Consider the following 25,077-nt stretch of genomic DNA (forward strand, 5'->3'; position numbering starts at 1 on the left):
TTAAAACTGCAGCACATGAGTCGACTTATATATCGTATGTGTCGACCTATAGAAACAATTTTCTTTTATAGGTCGACCTATGATGCGTATGTGTCAAACTATAGACAGTTTTTCACACAAAAGTAAATTTTTGATGCATATAAAATCCTTTCTTGATGTATGAATCTTTTCTAAACCATTTCCAAACAAGTTTTCATGCTTCCTAATGCTAAAATGCATAACTAGACTCAGATGATATTATCCAATGTACATAAACGCTAAAGTGTCCTTGTTTTGACATCATACGAAACACATCTAATGGAAAGTTGCACTCACATACTCCCCCTTATTTATGATGGCAAAACTTGAGAAGATGTGTTCTGTGTCCATAAAGGCTCCCCATGAATGTATGCATCATAGCTTCATATACTCCCCTCCCCCCCTTTGACAACATCAAAAAGAGAAAAAGAAAGCTATTAGCAGTATCACATAGATACAACATATCACATATACAATATACGATACATAGGCAATTGCAAAGATAAGAATATGCACTCACATATACTCAACATACATGAAGATATACAAAATTAATAAACTTAACAACATTACACATTTATCAACCAAAATAATAGACATGGTACAACCATTGTCTCAAATTAAAGAAAATTAGTAACATTGTCAATACATAGCAGACAGTAAAACAAACCAATCAAAAAGAACAATGCATGAAGACTCAAAGTATGAGCCTAATAAATGAATAACAAAACATGAGATTTAAACGACACAACATAACACAATATCACAACACTTCATCCAACAACACTTCATCTTCTTCCATGACCCCTAGGCATTGGTCTTACACCCCTATACCATCCTTGTTCATCATTACCATAGTGATGATCCAAGAAGTCACACATTTATTGGTAAAACCTAGCATAATGATGATAGTTGTCATTCTAGGATGAGATCATGTGGTTGATCCTAGAAATCATGGCAAAATAATTCACATCCATCTCATTCCTTATTGACACAATACTTTCCATCGCGTAAGAAGCAAAAGCATCAAAATTAGAATCATGAGTAGTCATGTGTTCTTGCATCAGATGGAACCTCTCCATTTGAGCAGCTTCAAAGGCATCTCACCTTTTACAACCTTTTGCACACTGCTCGTCTTGCCTCAATTTCATGTTCTTGAGCATTGTCATGATGTAGGATGTATCACCAAAACCAGTACCAAAAGCATATCCATGAGGAGCATCTTGCATAACAGCATCACCCTCAGGAATATCATGACTGACACCCATTAGTTGCTCATCATCCATATGAGCCTCAGCAACATCATCACTGAATTCTGCATAATCATAGAAATTGTAAATCTTCCTACCATTCTTACTTGTACGGAAGTAGTATGCTCGATGGTTTATGTCCCAAAAATATCCCATGTTGGTTAGGATGCATTGAGATAACTCTTGAGCTTGGCCTGGATATATATATGTAAGATTAGGCATGCCAGTGTTGAAGTAATTCAAAACTTTGGTAATCATAGAGACATATCAAAATGGCATCCCTTTGTTGAACTCCTTAATAGCGAACGTTCGTGATACAAAGTAATGTGCCAAATTAATTTTGATCTTGTTCAACAAAATATACACCATATGAATCTTAGCAAAATCAATTCTTGAGAACCCTCCATTCTTCGGGCGCAAGACATGAGAAACCAACTACGGTAGAATTCTAGGAACCATCTTTAATTGCCCTGTAGTAATAGGATCATAACAATCATCAGCATGAAGAGATTTAAGTAGATCATTCACATGAATGTTACACTTAAAGTGAATATGAGTGTTGGTATCCATCACCAACAGACCAACTTCATCGTCATCAGCATCAACAACAGTTATATCAAATAAGGATTTCAAAAGTGCATCAGTGAATTCATAAACGATGTTACTTATGGTAAATTTGAAGCATGAACCTCTCCTATCATGAAACCCAAAGTAGAAAATATGGATGAGGTCTTCATTATAATCCTGATCAAGCTGTAGAAAATAATTAATTTATTGATGTGCAATAAGGTTAGCTACTTCAGGAATCTCCAAACAACCAACCATAATTGCCTTCCAATCGTATTGTTTCACCACAAGCCTATGTTAATGTTTTTCCTCAAATTCCTTAGCACACTTAGTCAAAACCAAAGAAAATGGAGTTTCCACAGTAGCAGAATATGTGCTAGCTTTACCTTTTCCTTTAGTTTCATCTTTGGTCTTTGAATGCTTAGGAGCCATTGAAAAATGTGCAAACACAGTTTGGACACCAGCTACTTTATGAAATGTGTGAACGAGAAGTGAAGGAGTATGAGAGATAAATGATTACCCACATACTCAAACAAGACACACAATCATAGAAAAACACAAAGAACTGAAGTAGAAGCACATACAAGTGAAATATTGGATTTTTTAAGAGTTTGGGTGAAAGAGGGTTTTTGGAGATGAAGTAAGGATAATTGATGAAAATGTTAATGGTTTGATGGAAATTTGAATGTTGATGATATGTAGTGAATGAACCTAATAATATTTAATGCCAATTGAATGATTTGTATGATTCAAGATGAAATGTAAAGATTGGGGAGTTTGGATGCATGTATGAGAGCAAGAGAAACAAAGAGATATGACCAAAAATGTCACTTATGTGTCAACTCTTGAATGCATGGGCCGACCTATCAAGGTCATGAGTCGACACAAGCGTATTCAAAAGATTACAAAAATTTATTTTATATGGCGACCTATCCAACACATGTGTCAACACATACTGAATTAATTTTGAAAAATTCAAAAATTTAATTTTATGTGCCGACCTTTACAAATTATGTGTCGACACATGATGTCCCAAACTTGAAATTTTTTACACATGTGAATTTGAGGTGATCTTGAAATACTCAATTTGACTCATGCATGATTAATTGATGAGAGACACATGCATATGATTGTTTTTCATGATTTGCTAGCCAATAACCTGCAAACACATAAATGTAAGCATGAAATAGTAAAAGATGTAGATCAAATGTGAAGATATTTAGAATGAGGCCACTATAAACATGTTAAATGAAACACATAATGGTTATATTAATTTTTTTTGGAAATGAACACTCATAACATATATCATACACATAATATCACATACCTCTGAGAAATAAAAAGGTAAAAGAAAGAACTTACTTACAAAGTAAGAAAATGATTGAAACAATATTATCTCACCGTATGAATGACAGATGACACGCTTACATTCCACAAGGAACTCTCAAACAAAAATTGGAATAAATTCAAGAATTGCCACAAACTCTATGAAAACGAACGCTCTCGCCACTTTTCTCTTTGCAAAAGTACTTGAAAGTGTGATTGATAATGTATATAAGAATCTCATTGACTTGATGATCATCCTTATGATTGGACTTTCAATCTTGTTCAATCATGACAATTATCTTACTCCTCCTAATGTCCCATCATCTTAAGTTGATCAATCCCTAATTTGATGCACTTGAGTATGTCTTGTTGAAGATAAACCTACATCATGAAGCACAATACCTTTTCTGACATTTCTCGGATAGAAAACATTAATAATAATCAACACACTTTTACCAATTAAAATAACACTAAATGGTAACCTCATTGATAACATAATCCTTCTTCCTTTCCACAAATTCAAATAAATAAAAAGATGTCACTCGTATTATGTCTTGAGCCTCCACCAACAAGATCCTATACTCTCTTCATAGAGTTAAGACGTATATCTTGCATAACCAATTAATAATGCTAGGTATCTAATCTTAATTGGGTCATTGATGATTAATGAAACCTTGGTTGCATTTAGGCAACCATTTAAAGTCATCTTTAGAAACAAAAAGTCTCTAAAATTTGCAATTTGAAATAATGTGATCCTATTTTCAACAATAATGACAATATAAGTTGTGAGAAGATGTGCTTTTTCTATTAGAACCGTTTTTCAACAAAACTATACCTTCTATAAGGATTATGAGAATTCATATCATATTTAGGAGTATAAATAGAAAAAGTAACCTTGGGTTTTAATGTCTTATCCAACTTAACTTTAAGAGTTGCTAACTATTTTTGCCAAATGTGACAAGTTTCACAACCAAACCACGAAGGTTTGTCATCTTCACTCTTATATTTTATAATATCTACCATAGATTTCCTAAGACCTTTCATATTCTTTTCGTTTTCCAAAACTTTAGCTTCTAAGTATGAAAAGATTCTTTTGTTTGAAGCTAACTTTTTGAAAGCATCTATGGATTTTATTTGTAGATTTTCAAAAGATTCTTTTAATTGAGAATAAGATAAGTCACGAGTAGATTCAAGATTAGAGTGACTTACAAGCTTTTTCTTCCTTTTGTTTTCCATTTAGAAAATCTTGGCCTATTCGACACTTGAATTCGAGCTTTCATCACTTGAAGAATTAATTTCGCTTTCCCAAGCAACATAGGCTCTTATAGAATTTCTAGATTTCTTGTTATGGCCTTTTTCTTTACCTTTCTTCTTCATAGGAAACTCCATCCTATAATGACCCACTCTTCCGCAATTATAGCATGAATTTCTAGGTTTACCTTTCTTATTCTCATCTTCCTTTGAGGAGTTAGATAGCCTTCTAGATTTACTTTGGTTCTTTTCGGAGTACTTATCTCTATGTTTCCACATGTATCTATTAAAACATTTTATGAACAACCCCATATCATCTTCATCAGGTTACTTGTCATCTTTCGTTTCATAATCAAATTGCTCATTGTGTGATGACTTTGAGCTTGAATTTGTTAGAGCAATAGACTTCTTCTCTTCCACCCGGTCCTCACATTTCTCCTTTTTTACCTTCATATCATGCTCATTCCATTGATTTTGTGATTTCCAATTGTAAGACCATAATTTCTTATCATTATCATTCCATTGATTTTTCGGTTTTGGTACGATAATTCCTTCACCATTGGTCATTGTAATTTCATTAGGACTATTGATGATGATGTCCCATACACCCTTACTAATCGAGTTGATATGGATACACATACAAGCTTTCCAATAGCCATAATTTTTATCGATGAAAATTGATACTCTATTATACGCCCATTTAGGTTTAATAGCCATTATCTAATAAGCAAATCTTTAGCACGGAATTAATTGGAGCTCGTGATACCACTTTTTAGACGATAAGCTTAGATCTAAAGGGGGAGGGAATAGATTCCGAGTTAAAAACTTTGACAAAAAATAGTTTTGAAAATGTTATGGTGTGGAAGAAAGTTAGAATATCCTGGATCAAAATCATCTAACCGAACCCGCTATCAAAAGGATCGGATATGCGTAGTAGTGACAACAATATGATAATGATTAACAAATCGATCAAACACATCTAATCACAACTAGTTGAATGCAAATTAATAGGGAAAGTCTACCTCCAATGATAATTCATAAAAAAAAATCAATTGAAGTAATTTGTCGAACACTTAGTGGGCAATCATTATTGTTTGGAATTTTATATGGTATTGTTGATATTAAACCAAACATAACCTAAGGAATTGTGATCTACTTAACAACACCAATTTTAAAATGTAATAAAAAATTATTATCCAAACAATTTGATCGAACGATCTATAAAATTGAAAATTTGCAAACCGAAAATAAAAGAGAGAGAGAGAGAGAGAGAGAGAGAGAGAGTACACGATGATTTGTGTAGGCAGTTCCCCAATCGACCTCACTATGGGTACTTATGCCCTCAATTCGAATTCGAATTGAGATAGTGTAATATATATTACTTTGAAAATGTATGAATACAAGAGATATATAGCAATCCAACCCTACAAACCTTAAGATTGGTGTTGATTCTGACACCTTTTCTTCCTTTGATCAAAGCTTGATCAAGTAACCAATAATGTTACTTTGATTTGTTGTGTCACGCACTTGTTGAAACCCTAGATTTACCAATATGATCCACCGTCCCATGGCACTCCTTTGCAAGAACCTCCCGTTCTTTAAAGATTTCACTCGATCGGATCTGACTTGCCTAATCTTGTACAAAACCTGCAAACCCTAAAAGATTTTAACGGAAAACCCCATCTTGGTTTTCTGATTTGAAATCCTCAAAGTTATCAACCCAATTTACAGTACAATCAACCTAAATTAGATGTTGTCAACCCTAATCTAGATGGTACCCAATCAAAAAATGATTATATGCAGTTTGATTGTGTGTATGCACAGAAAAGAAGTTAAAGGTGATGAGAATGCTTTGAATTCCTAATTTTGTATAGGTTTTACTCTCTAGAAACCTTAATTGAGAATGATGCATGTACCTATCATACCCTAATTATTAACCCTAAGATCCCACATACCATTTGCATCCTTGCATACAAACAAGATTACATCTTGGTCATCTCCCTCTCATCTTTGGGGTTTGCCTTTTATAGGGATCATCAAGCACCTATTTGTTAGTGTTTTACCTTTTGTGTTCATTATTTATCTAACTAATAATCAAAATATCAAAAATATGTTTTGTTTTTCTTTAAATCTATTGTGCAAGGTAGGGATTTTTCATCAATAACATCAAGCATGGCTCCTCAACTAGGGTTTGTTTTGGTTCCTCAACAAAGTGTGACCAACCATGTATTCTCAAGGGTCTATCTCTCAAAGCATAATCTTCAAGGTTTTCAAATATCTTTCAAACTCATTTTGGATCAAGAGCATCTCAAAGTCCCGTGGCTTACTTCTCAAGAAAAGTCAAAGGTTCATGTGTTTATTTCCATGCCTTCTTCAATAAGTTACTTCAAACTTTGAGTAATATAATCAAGAGACATCCAAGGACATATTATTTTGAGCTCACATGATCATCCATGTACCTTGAAATGCAAGAAAAGTTCAAGTGTACAAGTTTTATTCCAAGAGGTTTGACCAAAAAGTCAACATTTGAAGTCCAAGTTCCAAAGATCACAACTCCTTCACTTCTCAACATTTTTTAGTGATTCTTTTTTCATATGACTCTTATCAATATCCTATATAACTTCTATTTACATTATAAGATTCAATTATGATTGGAAGATCATCAAAAGTTTGGAGACATTATAGGTCATTTGTGGACTTAGTGAAAATTGACCTATTTTCAAGTGACTTTTTCTCAACTTTCATGGTTTATAACTTCTTCGATTTTCAACATTTTAGGATGATTCTTTTTGAAAAAATAATTTTTGATTCTATTTAAAAGTTTTATTCAAGGATGAAATTCAAATTATATTTAGAAGGTCATGGAATTCATTGAGACATTACATGTCATTTTTCAGTCATTTGGTACTTCAAATTTTCTAAGTTACATGACCAGTTTTTCGTGCCAACTTCAATGTACCATATCTTTAGTCTCAAGCATCCAAATGCAAACTTTCTTGGAACATTTTAATCTTTGATATAATGTGAACACATTGCAAAAAGAATGGGATAAAAAAGTCTCCTGAGGGAAATGCCCCATTGAGTTGAACTGTGTGACTTGAAATTGAAGAAATCACCATGGTCCTAATTTGAACTTCACTAATTCTCAATTCCAAGCCAAATTAGAATGCATTTTGGACCTAAACATGTTTAATCAAGTATCTAGAAGTTAATTGACCCTTGAAACAGATGATTTGGCTGAGTTTTGATGGATTGCAAGTCAACTTTCCACACATTATGATCAAATTCATTTTGCACAAATTAAGCTTGATTCACACGTATTTGAATCCAAACATATTACCTATAAATAGTGGAAGCTATTGCATCCATTTGCAAGATTTTGAGAGCCAAGAATTCCCTAATTCACTTTGAAAGTTTTCCAAAAAATTCAACTATAGTGTTTTAGCTTCCAGCTTGTTTCAATCCAATTTCTTGATTCCATTAGCCCTTTCGGTCTTCTCTGAAGCTTTTGTAACAATTCCCAAGCTCCAAGACCTCCGGAATCACTCTAACCAGATCGAGCTTCATCAACTTCTGATCACCATTTGGACAAGATAGTTTTGAGCATCATTTGAACTCAAACAAGTTACCACAATGTAGTCTTTCGCTCTCCGATGTTTTCCCATAACTTATCTGGTGTTGATTGATCGTGTTTATCATTTAATTTTATTTTTTATGGCTTGCTTGCTTATGAAACTTCTATGAAATTCCACATACCCAATTTAGAAAAATTAATTTGGAGCATGAGGTTGAATTCGTGATGAGAAGGCAATCACATTGGTGGTGGTCTCGTGTTCTGAATTTACCAAATGATAAAACTACAGGGAGAGACCATCGGGGAAGACGACCGGAGTTTATCTCAGGCCATCTGAGTTTGGAGACACGCTGTACATTTGAAATTTTTTTATTGATCCAATTTGAATTAGATCCCGTGTTTTATTTTGGCTAATTTCCACAGTGTGTCCCAGTCTTGTGATTGTTGGATCTACCACGTCAATTAATGAAGTCAGATCCAACGCTCCATGTTTTTTCTGATTTTATTTTATTTCATTTTTTCATTTTTAATTGCATTTTCTTTTAAAATTCATTTTACATCCAAAAAATACCAAAATAATTTCTAAAATTTCCTTTTATTTTTATTCATTTGATTTTTATTTTTCAACATCTTATTTTCTTGATTTTCTATTTTTTTAATTTATCTCTTTTTCCTTTATTTTAATTGGTTTAAAAATACTTTTATGCATTTTAAAATTCTGAAAATTTTATTATATGCATCTTATTTTATTTTCAATCTTCTATAGTTTTTTGGCCATTTATTTGGTATTTTGGAGGACTTTATGGATTTCTCTTTTATTTCCCTTTTAAAATTCAATTTAAAAATGTTTTTGATTCATTTTATTTTATTTTATTGCATTTTATATTTGTTTGACCTTTGTTGACTTTTGTTGGTCTTGGATCATGGTTGTTTTGATCATAGGTCTCATCAACTCAATGGATCTTGGATATTGATGGGATGAAAACCTTAATCCACGAAAATTGATGATTGATTTTGATGATGACTTGATCAAATCTTTGATCCAATTTGGGTGTGATCTCTCTTGTCCTCTTCTTCTTCATCTCTTTCTATTCTTCTTGATCAATTGGATGGTTTTTGTTCATCTTGTTCATGATGTGTGAATTGGTGCTTGATGAACTTTCATCATTTCAAATCTACCTCTTAATTGGTCATGGATCATTTATGGTACTTTAGATTGATGCATAAGTTTATCCTAAGTACTATGAAGTATGGATTGATGTAATGGACCGCTCTCATAGCCTTTGTGCTTGATTAATTCTCTCCTTTTTTGTTTGTGGAATAGCTTTAGAAGAATAATTTACATATCATTTCTCTAGCATGTATTAACACAAATATTATTATTGATCGATCTCGGATAGTGGTGACTTCTACATAAGTCCAATTATGATTGCTTAACATAGCGCTAATTTTTCCCCGAATGTAAATCATTTTCATAAGTGAGATTTTAAGTCTCCTACTCCTCATGGTATTGTGTGAAAATATTTCTTCCCTTTCATTTATGAAAGTTAGTGGAATACTTGTTGAATTTATCCAAGTTGGAGCCCTTTTCATAGGTGATGTAGAGGTCCATATTTTCATGCTTGTTGGTGAGTAGTTGAGTGTTCTCCAAAAAATGATAAATTTCCTTTCCCTTTTAATTACTAACATCACTTACTAATATTATTTTGTATTAACTTTTACTTTAAATGTCATTCATCTTATGCTCTTTATTATTTTGTCATTTACTTTAGACTTTTATTTTAGCATCCCATATCACATTATTTTATGCTTATATTATATGCTATTTGTCCACTTGGATTTCTCCTTCTTTCAAAGACATTAATAAAGGAAAAACCCCTAAAAAATTTGGTTCTCTGGATTCATGGACTTGAGGTTACTATCCTTAGCATCGTTGTGGAGTTATGGAGTTAGAACTAGGACCTTGATCTTTGCTATGAAATCTTATGATTTGCGACCTTGGGATTCATCTGATACCTTTGACTTTGGACTTATTTTGAAGACTTGGCTTGGTTATTATAGTTTCATATGATATATGATTTATTCTTTGCTTATTTGGCTTTCTTGAGGCTTAATCCAAATGAGAGAATTCTTGTTTGACTTATGTCATAAAACTTGATATCTCTTGGTTAGATCTTTCCTCCCTAGTTTTTACTTTATGCTCTAGGATAGTCTCTTCTTCTCCTCCCTTTCTTTAATTTTCAAAAATTTATCTCTCTTTTCAAAACTTTTTTGTTTTTACACTTGAACCACTTTACCAATAAACCTTGACTTTTGTCAAATAATTTTCTAGATCTTTTCTTAAATGAATGCTAACATATTTTAAGCATATTCATACCAATTTCAAAATGACTAAATATGCATAACTCTTTTAAATCATTTTTGTGCCCTTTGTGCACTTTTCCCTTTTAAACTTTTCTCAAAGTTGAGACACGAGTCATTTTCATAGTTGAGATGGAATTCTCCTAACCCTATAGTACTGATGATAATTCTTTTCCATCCAAAAGAGATAGTGGCATACTTGTTGATCTTTATCTAAGTTAGATCCCTTCTCTATGGTGATGTAAAATTCTCATACTTGTGGGTGACTAGTTGAGTGTTCTCCTTAAAATGACAAAATGTCTTTTCATTAAAAATAAATCAAAACCAACATCTTTGTAATTTTTACTGCGAACTACGAGATTTTGATCCTCTATTGCACTTTGTTGGTACGTAGGAATAAGACTTAAAAAGTCTTGGCAAACACAAAAAATTATAAAAAAAACATTCCCTTTCTCCTTTCCCCAATCACTTGCAAACAACACCATTTTAAACCAAAATGCACAGATTTTCAAAGAGTTTCATATAAAGTACTATAGATGTTTAGGGTGCTAATATCTTGCCTTTGTATAACCAACCCCCTGACCCTTATATCTTTTTATTAGTTTTGTTTTAAAACTTCTTTGGATTTATTTTCGTACTTTTTCCCTTTCCATTGGAAATAATAAAAGTGTGGTGGCGACTCTTACTTTGCGAGTTAAGTTAATCAATAGCTTAATATCAAAATTTTAACGCTAGAGTAAAGCGGAGACTCTGTTGGAGAGTAGTCCCTAGTGGGTTTAGCCTATCTTTATTTATCTATATATTATGTTTGTTGTAGTTTGTTTTTGTTTGTTCTATCTGGTGGTTGATGATCTCTGTGTGGTGAGATAAGTCTTATACCAGGACTTCAGTGCTCTTATGATAGGAGGGTGGTATAGTCTAGTTTGGCTTACGTGGAGTTAATCCTTAATGATCTGACTTGAGATCCCCCGCTCAGTGGATGGCCCCTTTGGAATTACTTATGTCATGCGAGTAGTCATAATTGGAATTACTTTTTTCGACCTGGGAGCCCGAGAAGTTGATTACCTTAGAACCCTTAACACATCTTGGCCTTTTAGAACGTAATGTGTTGGCTATTCAGGTGTAGACTTGAATTATTTGTTACGCGATACTACACTTGGACGAGTTCCTCTTGAGAATATTATTGGTTGGCGAGTAGTCGTTTAGGTCGGTAATATCCAAAAGATGGAATTATGACTCTGGGAACTTTTTGGAACCTTATTCTACAGGTGATTATACCCTTAGTACATACCTTGTGGGTTGGTTCTTACCCTTGGCTTTATGCTCATGACTCTGAACCTTTAGACCTTGCTTGTGTGCCTTGTGTGGTCTTGTTTGTGGTTGTTGCATCATGCATTCATTGCATTCATGAGAATTTTTTCTCAAATTTTAAGGAACTTAGAGATTCTCTTTACAAACATCTCAAATATTTTAACCATGGATATTAGAAGAAGGAACACTCGAAAATATAGTTTTAGATGTCCCGATCTTAAATAATTGAGAAAGTTAGTGTTTTTTGTGGATGATCCTAAGGATTTCAGAGACTGTTTTGGAAAACTTTTGTTTGTTCTATCTACTGATGTTGAAGATGGTCATCTTTGTACTATGGTTCAGTTCTATGATCCCGTCTTACGGTGCTTCACTTTCCCTTATTATCAGTTGTTGCCTACCATGGAGGAGTATGCTCATCTTTTAGGTATACCAATTTCTGATAGGGTTCCTTTTTGTGGTTTGGAAGGGACTCTAGAGTCTCAGGTTATTGCTGGAGCTATTCACCTGAGGAAATTTGGCGTAGATGCTAATCTCATTATCAATGGAGGTATCATAAGGTTGGATTCAAAATTTCTGATTGAGAAATCCTTTTCTTTTACTAATGTTGGTAGCGTTGTGGCTTTTGAAATTATTCTTGCCTTGCTCATCTATGGTTTGGTATTGTTTCCATACATCGACAAATTTGTTGATGTTAATGCTATTAGAATCTTTTTGGTTGGGAATCCTCTTCCAAATTTTCTTGGTGACACCTATTTCTCCATTCATCATAGGACTTCTAAAGGAAATAAAACTATTGTCTGTTGTGCACCTTTGTTGTACAAGTGGTTTATTTCGCACTTATCGCAGTCTCCTATCTTCAAAGAAAATAAGGGTTGTTTAAGGTGGTCTCAAAGACTGATGTCTCTCACCAATGATGATATCACTTGGTATTCTTCTGTTTACGATGATGTCAAGATTATTGATATTGTGGTGAGTTATCTAATGTGCCTCTTCTTGGTGCACAAGGAGGAATCAACTATAATTCAGCTTTGGCAAGACGTCAACTTGGGTTCGCTATGAAGGACAAACCTAATAACACTTTATTAGAAGGTTTATTTTTCCAAGAAGGTAAAGACACTCAAGGATTGAAGGCTAGGAAAGACACTTTGTTAGAAGGTTTATTTTTCCATGTTGCACCCTACAAATGAGACTTTTAGTACTTCAAAATGTGTTATTTCCTTTACGATGTCTGCAATTGGCTTTGTATCTTGAAGTTCCTTGAAAGCTTTGAATTTGTATTTGAATATCATGCATCATGCCGCATCTTGGTCTTGCCTTATGTAAGTTTTCCAGATGTGTTATTGCTTCCTTTTCTTGGTCTTTGTTCAAACAAGTTGTCTCACTAGTATAACACTCGTGCTAATCAACAAAATAAGATGGATCTTCTAGAGTAAGAGAACCATGAACTCCGTGAATAAGTGACTACTTTGAGGGGAAGCTTTGAAAGACTCAATACTATGATGGATGTTCTAGTGGCTGTTCAGAATCAACCTCCACCTCCTCCTCAAACTCCACTCCAGAGGACTGTGATTTCTAAAATCATCACTACACTTGTTCTTGTGACTCCAATCAGTGCTCCGCAACACCATATGCCTCATAGTTTCCCCTAGGGGATGCCTACTCATTTTGTGCCAGAAGGGTATTAACTAGTCGTTGAAGTTCCTGTTACTCAACTGGTTATGTTTGTACCACCTCCCGTGGTCCATGCTGCACCCTATATGGAAGAACCTATTTTCCATACTGATCAGAGTGAAACTTTTGGTGTCTATGAAAGCATGGATGAATTTCAAGATAAGTTTCAAGCTATGAAGAAAGTGTTTCAGGCTCTGAGAGGAAAAGAAATATTTGGGAAGAATTCTCATGATATATGCTTAGTTCCTAATGTGAGGATTCTGCATAAGTTCAAATTTACAGATTTCGAGAAATACAAGGGCAACTCTTGTCCTTTAAGTCATTTGGTGATGTATGCTTGCAAGATGTCGACTTAAACTGATAACCATCAATTGTTGATTCATTACTTTCAAGATGGTTTGACTGGTGCTGCTTTGAAGTGGTACATGGGACTTGATAGCACCCAGATCCTTACTTTCAATGATCTAGGTGAAGATTTTATTCATCAGTACAAGTATAATGTTGACATGACGCCAAACCGAGCTCAACTCCGTGATATGTCCCAAAAGGATAAGAAAACTTTCAAAGAGTACGCACAAATATGGAGCGAGATTGCCGTGCAGGTCTGTCTTCCACTAGAAGAGAAAGAGATGACAAAGTTGTTTTTAAAAACTTTGAGTCCATTTTACTATGACATAATGGTTGCAAGCGCTCCCAGTGATTTTACCGAGATGATAAACATGGGAATGACACTACAAAAATGTGTATGTGAGGGACGATTGAAAAAGAGTGGTTCATATGAAAGTTCCAGAAGATATGGGAATATGATGCTAACGCTATTTCGCAAGAAAAGTGTAGAAGATCTCTGAGAAACAATCAACGTCATTAATATGTGGCTTTAGTTACCCCCATTATTATTTTTTCTCCAGTTGTTCAGGTAGCACCAAATTATCAACCATATTTTCAACAACGTATCCATCAACAGAATCAACATTACCGTGTCCAGAGACCAACATAATTTGATCAAATTTTGATGTCCTATGCGGAATTATTTCCTGCTTTGATACAAAAGAGTTTGGTATAGATGAGAACTCCACCAGCTATTTCTAAATAACTTCCATGGTGATATAAACCTGATCATCATTGTGCATTCCATCAAGGTGCATCCAGTCATGATATTGAGAACTGTTTTGCTTTGAAAGCTAAGGTGAGAAGACTAGTGCAAAGTGGTATTTTGTCTTTTGAAGACTCTGGTCCTAATGTGCAAGCCAATTCGTAGCCTAAACACGGTGGTGCAACTGCGAATATGGTCGAAGGATGTCATGGAAAGTACCGTGTCTTTGATGTAAACCTGATTATAAGATCCTTGGTTAATATGCACGTAACTTTGTGTGAGCTGAGTTATTATGAGCATGATCATGCTTTTTACCATATTTGCTCGAGAAATCCTCGAGGGTGTGCTTTGGTGAAGAGAGATTTGCAAGAGATGATGAATCAAAATCTTATTCATATTACAAGAGATAGAGATGAAGATGAGCATGAGGTGAATGTCATATTTCCCCATTTCAATATCCCAGAACCAGTTGTGATTGCCTACAATAGTCAAAAGTTCGTTGTCTCTCATTTGGTTATTCGTCCGGTCGGACCTACACCCTATGAATCTGATAAAGTTGTTCCTCACAAGTACAATTCTATCATGTCGAAAGATGGGAAAGAAGTCCATATTCCTTCTTTCTCTTCTTTTGTGAACATTATTGATGTAAGTGGTGTGACCCGAAGTGGTCAAGTATTTGCTTTTGCGGCTCCTAAAAGAATTGGAGATGCTTCGGTGGGGAAGAAAACTCATATGGAAACTCATGTTATACAGTCTGGCCAATCTATCAGTGTGACCCAGAAGTATGATCAGGATGAACTGATGAAGTTGATTAAGAGAATTAAATTCAATGTGGTGGATCAGTTATTGCATACCCCATCCAAAATATTTGCCTTATCTTTGCAAATTAATACAGAAGTTCACGGAGAGGCTTTGTAGAAATTTTTGGAGCAAGCCTATATGGATCATGATGTAACAATTGGTCAGTTTGATGGCATTGTGGCCAACATTACTGTGTGTAACAATCTGAGTTTCAGTGTTGAAGAATTTCCCGAGCATGGGAGGAATTATAATTTGGCTTTTCACATTTCTATGAACTGTCAAGAAGATGTTATGTCCAATGTGTTGGTTGATACTGTATCTTCGCTGAATGTTATGCCAAAGTCTACTTTGTCCAAGCTCTCCTATCAGGGTGCTCCGATGAGGTTTATTGGGGTTATTATGAAGGCCATTGATGGCTCGAAGAAGATTGTGATTGGAGAGGTTGATCTCCCGATGAAGATAGGTCCGTGCTTATTTCAGATTACGTTTCAAGTGATGGATATCCATCTCACATATAGTTGTCTTTTGGGTCGTCCGTGAATTCACGAAGCTGGGGCAGTGACGTCAACTCTCCATCAGAAGTTGAAATTTGTGAAGAATGGAAAGTTAGTGATTTAGGGTGGCGAGCAGGCCATGTTGGTAAATCATCTCTCTTCATTTTCGTATATTTATGCCAATGAGTCTGTGGGAACTCCATTTCAAGCTCTTTCTGTCGAAGATAATGCTTTTAAGAAGAACGGGACATCCATGACTTCTTTGAAATATGCCCAACAAGTTATGGAGAATGGTCAATCTTCTAGATGGGGTCAAGTTGTTGAGCTTGATGAGAACAAGAACAGAGTTGGTTTGGGCTTCTCGCCTAGTTCAACCCGAAGAGATTTAAAGCGTATCCAAGAAGTTTTTCACATTGCTGGTTTTATCCACTCCAAAGATCAGTCTGTTGCCGCAATCCTGGAAGATGATCCAGAGCAAGAAGCGTTGAACTTTGTGAAGCATGGATTGATGTGCCAAAATTGGACCGTTGTTGATGTTCCCTCTGCTATTCACTTGTCAAAGTAATATGTTTTTGTTATTTTCAAATATCCTTTCACTATTCCCAAGGTGAAAGTTAATTTATATGGGATTTGTTTCAAACCTTATCATCATTAATAAAATGTTATTTCGTTTATCCATATTATGTTTTCTCTTTTTTCTTTTTCTGGAAAAAAATGGTAACATAAAAAACCAAGATAATAATCACTTTTTATATATGCATCACAATGTGCATTTATTTGTTCATATTCTAAAATCAAGCATAAAATCATTGTGCAGATTAATTGTTAAACCCATTGTAAATAATGACTTTATGCCCTCTCCCAACTTTGAATTCCCTGTGTTTGAATTGGAAGAAGAGGATGTCGAAGAGATTCCTGATGATATTTCCCGTTTTCTTAAGCACGAGAAGAAAACCATTCAGCCTTATAAAGAGCCATTGGAAGTGATTGATTTGGGTTCTGAAGAGAACAAGAAAGAGGTCGAGATTGGGGAATTGCTTTGTCCAGATGTTAAGAAGAGGATGGTAGAGCTTCTTAGAGAATATATGGATGTGTTTGCTTGGTCTTATCAAGATATTCCAAGTCTTGATACTGATATTGTGGAGCATAGATTACCATTGAATCCAGAGTGTTTTCCAGTTAAACAGAAGTTGAGAAGAACTCATCCTGATATAGATGTTAAGATCTAAGAAGAGGTTCAAAAGCATATTGATGTTGGTTTCCTTGTTACTTCTGAGTATCCTTAATGGGTGGCCAATATTATGCCTGTTCTGAAGAAGGATGGAAAAGTTTGGATGTATGTCGGTTATAGACAGTTGTACAAAGCTAGCCCAAAGGATGACTTTCCTCTGCCACACATCGACATGTTGGTAGATAATAATCTAAGTTCAATGTATTCTCCTTTATAGATGGTTTCTCCGGTTATAATCAGATCAAGATGGTGCCCGAGGACATGGAAAAGACAACATTTATTACACCCTGGGGAACATTCTGCTATAGAGTGATGCCTTTCGGTTTAAAAAATGCGGGTGTAACGTACCAGACAACCATGACTACTATTTTCCATGACATGATGCACAAAGAGATAAAAGTCTATATTGATGATATGATTGCTAAGTATAAGACTGAAGAAGATCATGTTGAGTATTTGTTGAAGTTGTTTCAGCGTTTGAGAAAGTTTAAACTCTGATTGAATGCTAATAAATATGCTTTTGGCATCCGTTCAGGAAAGTTGTTGGGCTTCATTGTCAGTCAGAAGGGTATTGAAGTATATCCTGATAAAGTTAGAGCTATTCAAGAGATGCCTACACCAAAGACATAAAATAAGTAAGAGGTTTCCTCGGACGTCTGAATTACATCTCCAGGGTTACATCTCACATGACTGCAACATGTGGGCCAACCTTCAAGCTTCTCCATAAAGATCAAGGTTGTGTTTGGACAAAGGACTGCCAAAACGATTTTGAAAACATCAAGGAGTATGTGCTTGAACCTCCTATCTTGTATCCTCCAGTGGAAGAAATACCATTGATTATGTACTCAACTGTGTTAGAAGAGTCCATGGGTTGTGTACTTGGACAACAAGATGAAACTGGTAGAAAATAGCATGACATCTACTATTTAAGTAAGAAGTTTAGAGACTGTGAGTCTCGGTACTCCATGCTTGAGAAGACTTGTTGTGCTTTAGCCTGGACAACCGAACGTCTATGCCAGTATATGATTAATCATACCACTTGGTTGATATCCAAAATGGATCCAATCAAGTATATTTTTGAAAAGCCTCTTTGATTGGGAGGATTGCTCATTGGCAAATTCTATTATCTGAATATGATATTAAGTACCATACTCAGTAAGCGATTAAAGGAAGTATTCTTACATATCATTTGACTCACCAACCAATTGATGATTATCTATCCATCAGGTTTGACTTTCCTGATGAAGATGTTATGTACTTAAAAGCTAAAGATTATGATGAACCATTTTCTGAAGAAGGACCAGATCTTGGATCCCAGTGGGGTTTAGTGTTTGATGGATTTGTTAATGCTTATGGTAATGGCATTGGGGAAATCATCATTACTTCTTAGGGTTCTCATATCCCTTTCACTGCAAGATTAATGTTTGATTGTACGAACAATATGGAAGAGTATGAGGCTTGTATCATGGGTGTTGAAGAAGTTATTTACTTGAGAATTAAGATTATTGATGTGTATGGAGATTCATCCTTGGTGGTTAATAATATTAAAGGAGAATGGGAAACTCGTCATCCTGGCTTTATTCCTTACAAATATTATGTAAGGAGGTTATTGACTTTCTTCAATAAAGTTGAGTTTCATCATATAACTCGTGAAGAAAATCATATGGAAGACGCTTTGACTACTTTGTCTTCTATGTATAAAGTAAATCATGGGAATGACACGCCCAATATCAGAATTATGCACCTTGATAGACCTATTCATGTGTTTGTAGCAGAAGAAGTCACTAATGATAAGCCTTGGTATCATGATATCAAGTGTTTCCTCCAAACTCAGGAATACCCTCTTGGAGCATCTAGCAAAGATAATAAGACTTTGAGAAGATTGGTTGACAATTTATTTCTGAATGAAGATGTGATGTACAAGAGAAACTTTGACATTGTCTTGCTCAGACGCGTGGATAGACACGAAGCAGACATGTTAATGCAGGAAGTTCATGAAGAATCCTTTTATACTTATGCCAATGGACATGCAATGACTAAAAATATGTTAAAGGAAGGTTACCATTGACTGACAATGGAATCTTATTTCTATAAATATGTGAAGAAGTGCCATAAATGTCATATTTATGGTGATAAGATTCATGTGCCTCTGACTCTTCTCAATGTTATTTCATCCCCATGGCATTTCTCTATGTGGGGAATTGACATGATTGATACGATTGAACTGAAAGCTTTGAACAAACATTATTTCATTCTGGTGGCTATTGATTATTTCACCAAATGGGTTGAAGCGACATCTTATGCTAATTTTACCAAGTAGGTCATGGTCAGATTTATCAAGAATCAGATTATTTACCGATATGGTATTCCAAGTAAGATCATCATTGATAATGGATCAAACTTGAATAATAAGATAATGAAAGAGCTATAAGAACAAAATTTTGTCTACAATTCATCTCTAAGGTTTGATGATAACAAAGGATGAAACAAATTGGTACCCTAACAAATTTATCTAAGTGCGCGGGACTCTAACAGAAAAAGGATCAGATAGACAAACATCTGACAATCACGCAAGTCCTGAATAGAAACTTAGAATAAATAAAGACAAAGGCTCTGACTCTGAAGAAAAGGAATCTCACAGAGTCTGACAGAAAGAAGACTCAGACACTCTGAATCTGAACAGTTCCACTCAATAGATCTGATGATTCACACTCTGAAGAAGTCACTATCAGAAAGACATCAAGAACTTCTGAAGTAAATCTGCTCTCAGCAACTATCTGAAGATATACACGCTGAACAAGAACATCTGAACTCTGCATGCTCTGATTCAAGGACAATCACAAAGACTTAGCTACAAAGTTTTCTACTTTTGGTATGAATCTATTTTTGGAATAGATTAAACGCGCTTCTAAATTGATATGGAAAGGACAAGGAGATTAATGACAATAAAAGTCCATCATTGCCAAGATATCCATGAATGCCTCAGCTAACGGTCTCTTGATCAAATCTCTATATAAAGGCAGGATCATCTTCTTACAAGACAACAAAGCATACACGAAAAAATACTACAATCAAAATCCATAATCTCTTTTATTCTTGTTCAATTCTGTTCACGCGAGTTGTTTCTCTGAGTGTGAAATGTTTCAGTTCTTATATTGTGTAACGACTGCTTACCTAGAAGCACTAAACACTTCATTGTATTTTCAAATAGTTGTTGAATATTTCCTCAAGTGCCTAGTGAATATGTAAACTTGAGAGGGCTAAGAGATCTTTGTCCTCTTAGACGTTTTTCTATTGTAATCTTTCAAGATTAGTGGATTAAGTCCTTGTTAAAGGCGAAATCACCTTGGCCGGATGGACTGGAGTAGCTTTGAGTTTCAAGCGAACCAGGATAAACTTTTGTGTTGATAGCCTTACTTTTCATGTGTGTTTATTTGCAAAAGTTTTAATCATCTGTGAAAATAATTCAAACCCCCCCTTTCTTGTTTTTCTCTACCTTCAATTGGTATCAGAGCTTCGGCTCTGTTATTGATTTTCTAATCAAACACTTAACAGTGTAGAGAGATCCAACGTGAGAAAAACACTATGGCCAACACTAATGAAAGAGACAGTTACAATGTCAAACCTCCAGTATTTTATGGAGAAAAGTTTGATTATTAGAAATATAGAATCGAAAGTTTCTTTCTGGGTTATGACACTGACCTATGGGACATAGTTACAATTGGCTATGTAGCACCTGTATCTGATGCTCGTATTGCTATTGCCAGAAATAAAATGACTGATGATCAGAAGCGTGATTTCAAAAATCACCACAAAGCAAGAACAATACTGTTGAATGCCATATCCTACAATGAATATGAAAAGATCACTAACAGAGAAACTGCTAAAGAAATACTTGACTCCCTAAAGATGACCCATGAAGGCAACTCACAAGTCAAAAAGACAAAGGATCTGGCTCTAATTCAGAAATATGAAGTCTTCAAGATGGAGGACGATGAAGCTATAAAGGTAATGTTTTCTAGATTTCAAACTTTAATTGAAGGAGTCAAGGTTCTGGACAAGGGATACACAACTGCAAATCATGTCAAAAAGATTGTCAGAAGCTTGCCAAAGAAGTGGAGACCTATGGTAATTGCATTAAAACTATCAAAAGATTTGAACAACATAAGCTTGGAAGAACTCGTCAGCTCCCTCAGGAGTCATGAGATAGAACTTGAGGAAGATGAGCCCCAAAAGAAAAGCAAGTTTGTAGCTCTGAAGTCTAGATTTAAGAGACGTGAACCAGAAAGGAACAAAGCCCTCCAAGCTGAAGAAGAAGAAAATGATGACCCTGAAAAGGATGATTATGATGATGAAGAAGAGTTAAACAACTCTGGAGAAAAAGGAATAACAACTTCAGAAGACCAAGACATAAGGTAGATCGCTTATAATCAACTTCTAGAGGCAAACCAAACAAAGAGGTAACATGTTATGAATGTAAAGAACGAGGTCACTATAGAAACGAATGCCCAAAGCTGAAGAAAGACAGATCCAGAAAACAAGTATTCAAGAAAAGTTCCTTTAAAACTAAGAAGGGACTCATGGCCACTTGGGATGACTCTGAATCTAATGCCTCAGAATTAGACTCTGAAGAAGAACAGGCAAATATGGCATTCATGGCTACCACGTCTAGAAGCTCATCAGAAAGAGAATCTAATCCTGCAGAGGTATTTTCTTATCTTTCTTGATCTGACCTTGAATCTTGTTTATCTGAATCTCTAAGCTCATATCAGAAACTTTGACAAAAGTTCAAGGCTTTGAAAAAGGTCCTTGAAGGAACCATTGAAGAATGTGATAAGCTTGAGATGAAAGTTTCTGAATTAAAAGACGACATTCTGATTTTGGAAAGAGAAAAAGAATCTTCAAAATAAACAATGTTTAAAACTTGAAGAAGCTTTATCTCAAGCCCCACAAACTTCTAACACAATCATATATAAATATGAAAAAGCATTTCAAAAGTTTATGAAAAATGGGCTATAAAGAAGCAGAATGGCTTCTATGATTTATGGAGTCATCTAGAATAAGAAAAGAGGAATAGGATATGACTCTGAAGAAGACGAGCAAATACCTTCTGCAGATGATAAACCTAAATCCCCTTTTTCTTATCACTACACACATGCACAAACACAAAATTTTACTAATGCCAGAAAACCCAAAGTTTCAAGAAACTCTGGGAGAACTAATCACAAAGGACCCAAAAGATTCTGGGTACCAAAGGATGAAATAATTGATGTTGCAGATATCCTATGCAACAGAGTTAAGACACCAATCATGGTACCTGGACTCTGGATGCTCGCGACACATGACGGGAAGAAAGCATATGTTCTATAGCTTGGAACTTAAATATGTTAGCTTTGTAGGTTTCGGAGGAAATCAGAAAGGAAGAATCAGAGGCTCTAGAACTATTGGTAATGGATTTCTTCCCTCTATCTCTGATGTTCTTTATGTAGAAGGATTAATGCATAACATGTTATCAATAAGTCAATTAAGTGATAACGGTTATGATATGATCTTCAATCAAAAAACATACAAAGCAATTAATCAGAATAATGGAACATTTCTTTTCACTGGAAAGAGGAAAAACAACATTTACAAAATTAATCTTTCAGATCTAAAAGATCAAAATGTAAAATGTTTAATGTCTGTAAATGAAGAGCTATGGGTATGACATAGACGCTTGGGTCACATTAGTATGAGAAGGATTTCTTAGCTAAATAAACTCGAGTTAGTCATAGGTATACCTAATCTGAAGTTCTCTTCATATGCTCTTTGTGAGGCATGTCAAAAAGGAAAATTTTCAAAAACTTCCTTCAAAAAGAAAAATGTTGTTTCTACCTCTAAGCCTCTGGAACTCCTTCACATTGAATTGTTTGGACCTGTTAAGATAGCTTCAGTCAATGGAAAGAAGTATGGACTGGTCATTGTTGATGATTATAGTCGCTGGACATGGGTAAAATTTTTAAAGCATAAGAATGATTCACACTATGTATTCACTAGCTTCTATTTAAAAGTGCAAAATGAATTTGACTCTAAAATCATCAGATCTATAATGAATTTGACTCTAAACAGTCAATGGAAAATAAGTTTTTTGAGGAACTTTTTGATTCAAATGGAATATCCCATGATTTCTCCTGTCCTAGAACTCCACAACAAAATGGGGTTGTAGAAAGGAAGAATAGGACTCTCCAAGAAATGGCCAGAACCATGATTAACGAAAAAAACGTGGCTAAGCACTTTTGAGATGAAGCAGTAAATATAACATGCTATATTCAGAATAGAATCTCTGTCAGACCTATTCTGGAGAAGACTACTTACGAACTGTGTAAAGGAAGAAAACCCAACATTTATCACTTTCATCCCTTTGGATGATCTTGCTTTATTCTTAATACTAAAGAACATTTGAACAAGTTTGATTCAAAAGCATAAAAAGGTATTATGTTAGGATACTCAGAGCGCTCTAAAGGCTACAGAGTATACAATACAGAAACCAAAATTGTGGAAGAATCAATACATGTCAGATTTGATGATAAGCTTGACTTTGAAAAGTCAAAGCTAGTTGAAAAACTTGCAAATCTGGAGATAACTCTTGCAGGTTCTGACGAAAAGACTAAAGAATCTAAGGAAGCTGAAAAGCAAAATCCAGAAACAACTGAAATCCCAACTATACAGAAAAGATCAAGAAATCGTCCAAACATCTCTGAAGATTTGATTATGGAAACAAGGATGAACCTATCAGAACAAGGTCTACATTCAAAGTATCTGAGGAAACCCCTCTGGGATTAGTGTCTCTGATAGAGCCTACTTCATGTGATGAGGAACTTCAACACAATGACTGGAATCTGGCAATGGAAGAAGAACTTGATCAATTTGCAAAGCACGACGTATGGGATCTGGTACCAAGGCCAAAAGGAACCCACGTCATTGGAACAAGATGGGTGTTCAGAAACAAACTAAATGAAAAAGGAGAAGTGTTCAGGAACAAAGCACGATTGGTAGCACACGGTTACAGTCAACAAGAATGCATTGACTATAATGAAACCTTTGCTCTAGTCGCCAAGTTAGAATTTATTCGCTTACTTGTATCATTCGCTGTAAATCATTCCATCAAATTATATCAGATGGATGTCAAGAGCGCATTTCTAAATGGTTATATCTCAGAAGAAGTGTATGTTCACCAACCTCCGGGTTTTGAAAACTCTAAATATCCAGAACATGTTTTTAAACTGAAAAAATCTCTGTATGGTCTAAAACAAGCTCCTAGAGCTTGGTATGAAAGACTAAGCACCTTTCTTCTGAATTATGATTTTATTAAAGGTAAGGTTGATTCTACACTCTTCTGTAAAAACATTAGAAATGATCTCATGATATGTCAGATATACGTTGATGATATAATTTTTGGTTCAGCTAACCCCTCTGTTTGTCAAGAATTCTCTGAGTTAATGCAGGCAAAATTTGAAATGAGTTTGATGCAAGAACTAAAATTCTTTCTGGGAATTCAAATCAACCAAGCTTTAGAAGCCACATACGTATACCAAAGCAAATACATAAAAGACATTCTGAAGAAACTTGAAATGTCAGAATGTAAACCATCAAAGACTCCCATGCATTCAACCTGCATTTTGGAAAAAGAAGAAGTAAGTCAAAAGGTTTGTCAGAAGCTCTATCGTGGTATGATAGGCTCTCTTATCTATCTGACGGCTACACGGCCAGATATTCTTTTCAACGTGTGTCTCTGTGCCAGATTTCAATCAGATCCAAGGGAATCTCATCTAATAGCAGTTAAGAGAATCCTAAGGTATCTGAAAGGAACACCTAACCTTGACCTGATGTATGAGAAAACATTAGAGTATAGGCTCTCTGGATATTGTGATGCAAATTATGTCGGACACAGATTGGAATGAAAAATCACATCTGGAAACTGTCAGTTTCTGGGAAACAATCTTATATCTTGGGCCAACAAAAGATAGTCAACCATTACAGTCTCTACTGCAGAAGCATAATATATCTCAGCTTCATTATTCACTACTCAGATACTCTGGATGAAAAATCAACTAGAAGATCTTCAGATATATGAGAGTAACGTTCCCATC

General features: G+C 34.9%; 1 protein-coding gene across 1 annotated transcript; it reads left to right on the top strand.

Annotated features, from left to right (window-relative positions):
• Positions 1-18,389: 18,389 nt before the first annotated feature.
• LOC127130363 (uncharacterized) lies at positions 18,390-19,016 on the top strand. Its single transcript, XM_051059386.1, has one exon. The coding sequence runs from the start codon at positions 18,390-18,392 to the stop codon at positions 19,014-19,016; it is 627 nt and encodes a 208-aa protein (XP_050915343.1).
• The last annotated feature ends 6,061 nt before the right edge of the window (positions 19,017-25,077 follow it).

Source organism: Lathyrus oleraceus, chromosome 3 (assembly GCF_024323335.1).
Source record: "Lathyrus oleraceus cultivar Zhongwan6 chromosome 3, CAAS_Psat_ZW6_1.0, whole genome shotgun sequence".
NCBI classification, from domain to species: domain Eukaryota; kingdom Viridiplantae; phylum Streptophyta; class Magnoliopsida; order Fabales; family Fabaceae; genus Lathyrus; species Lathyrus oleraceus.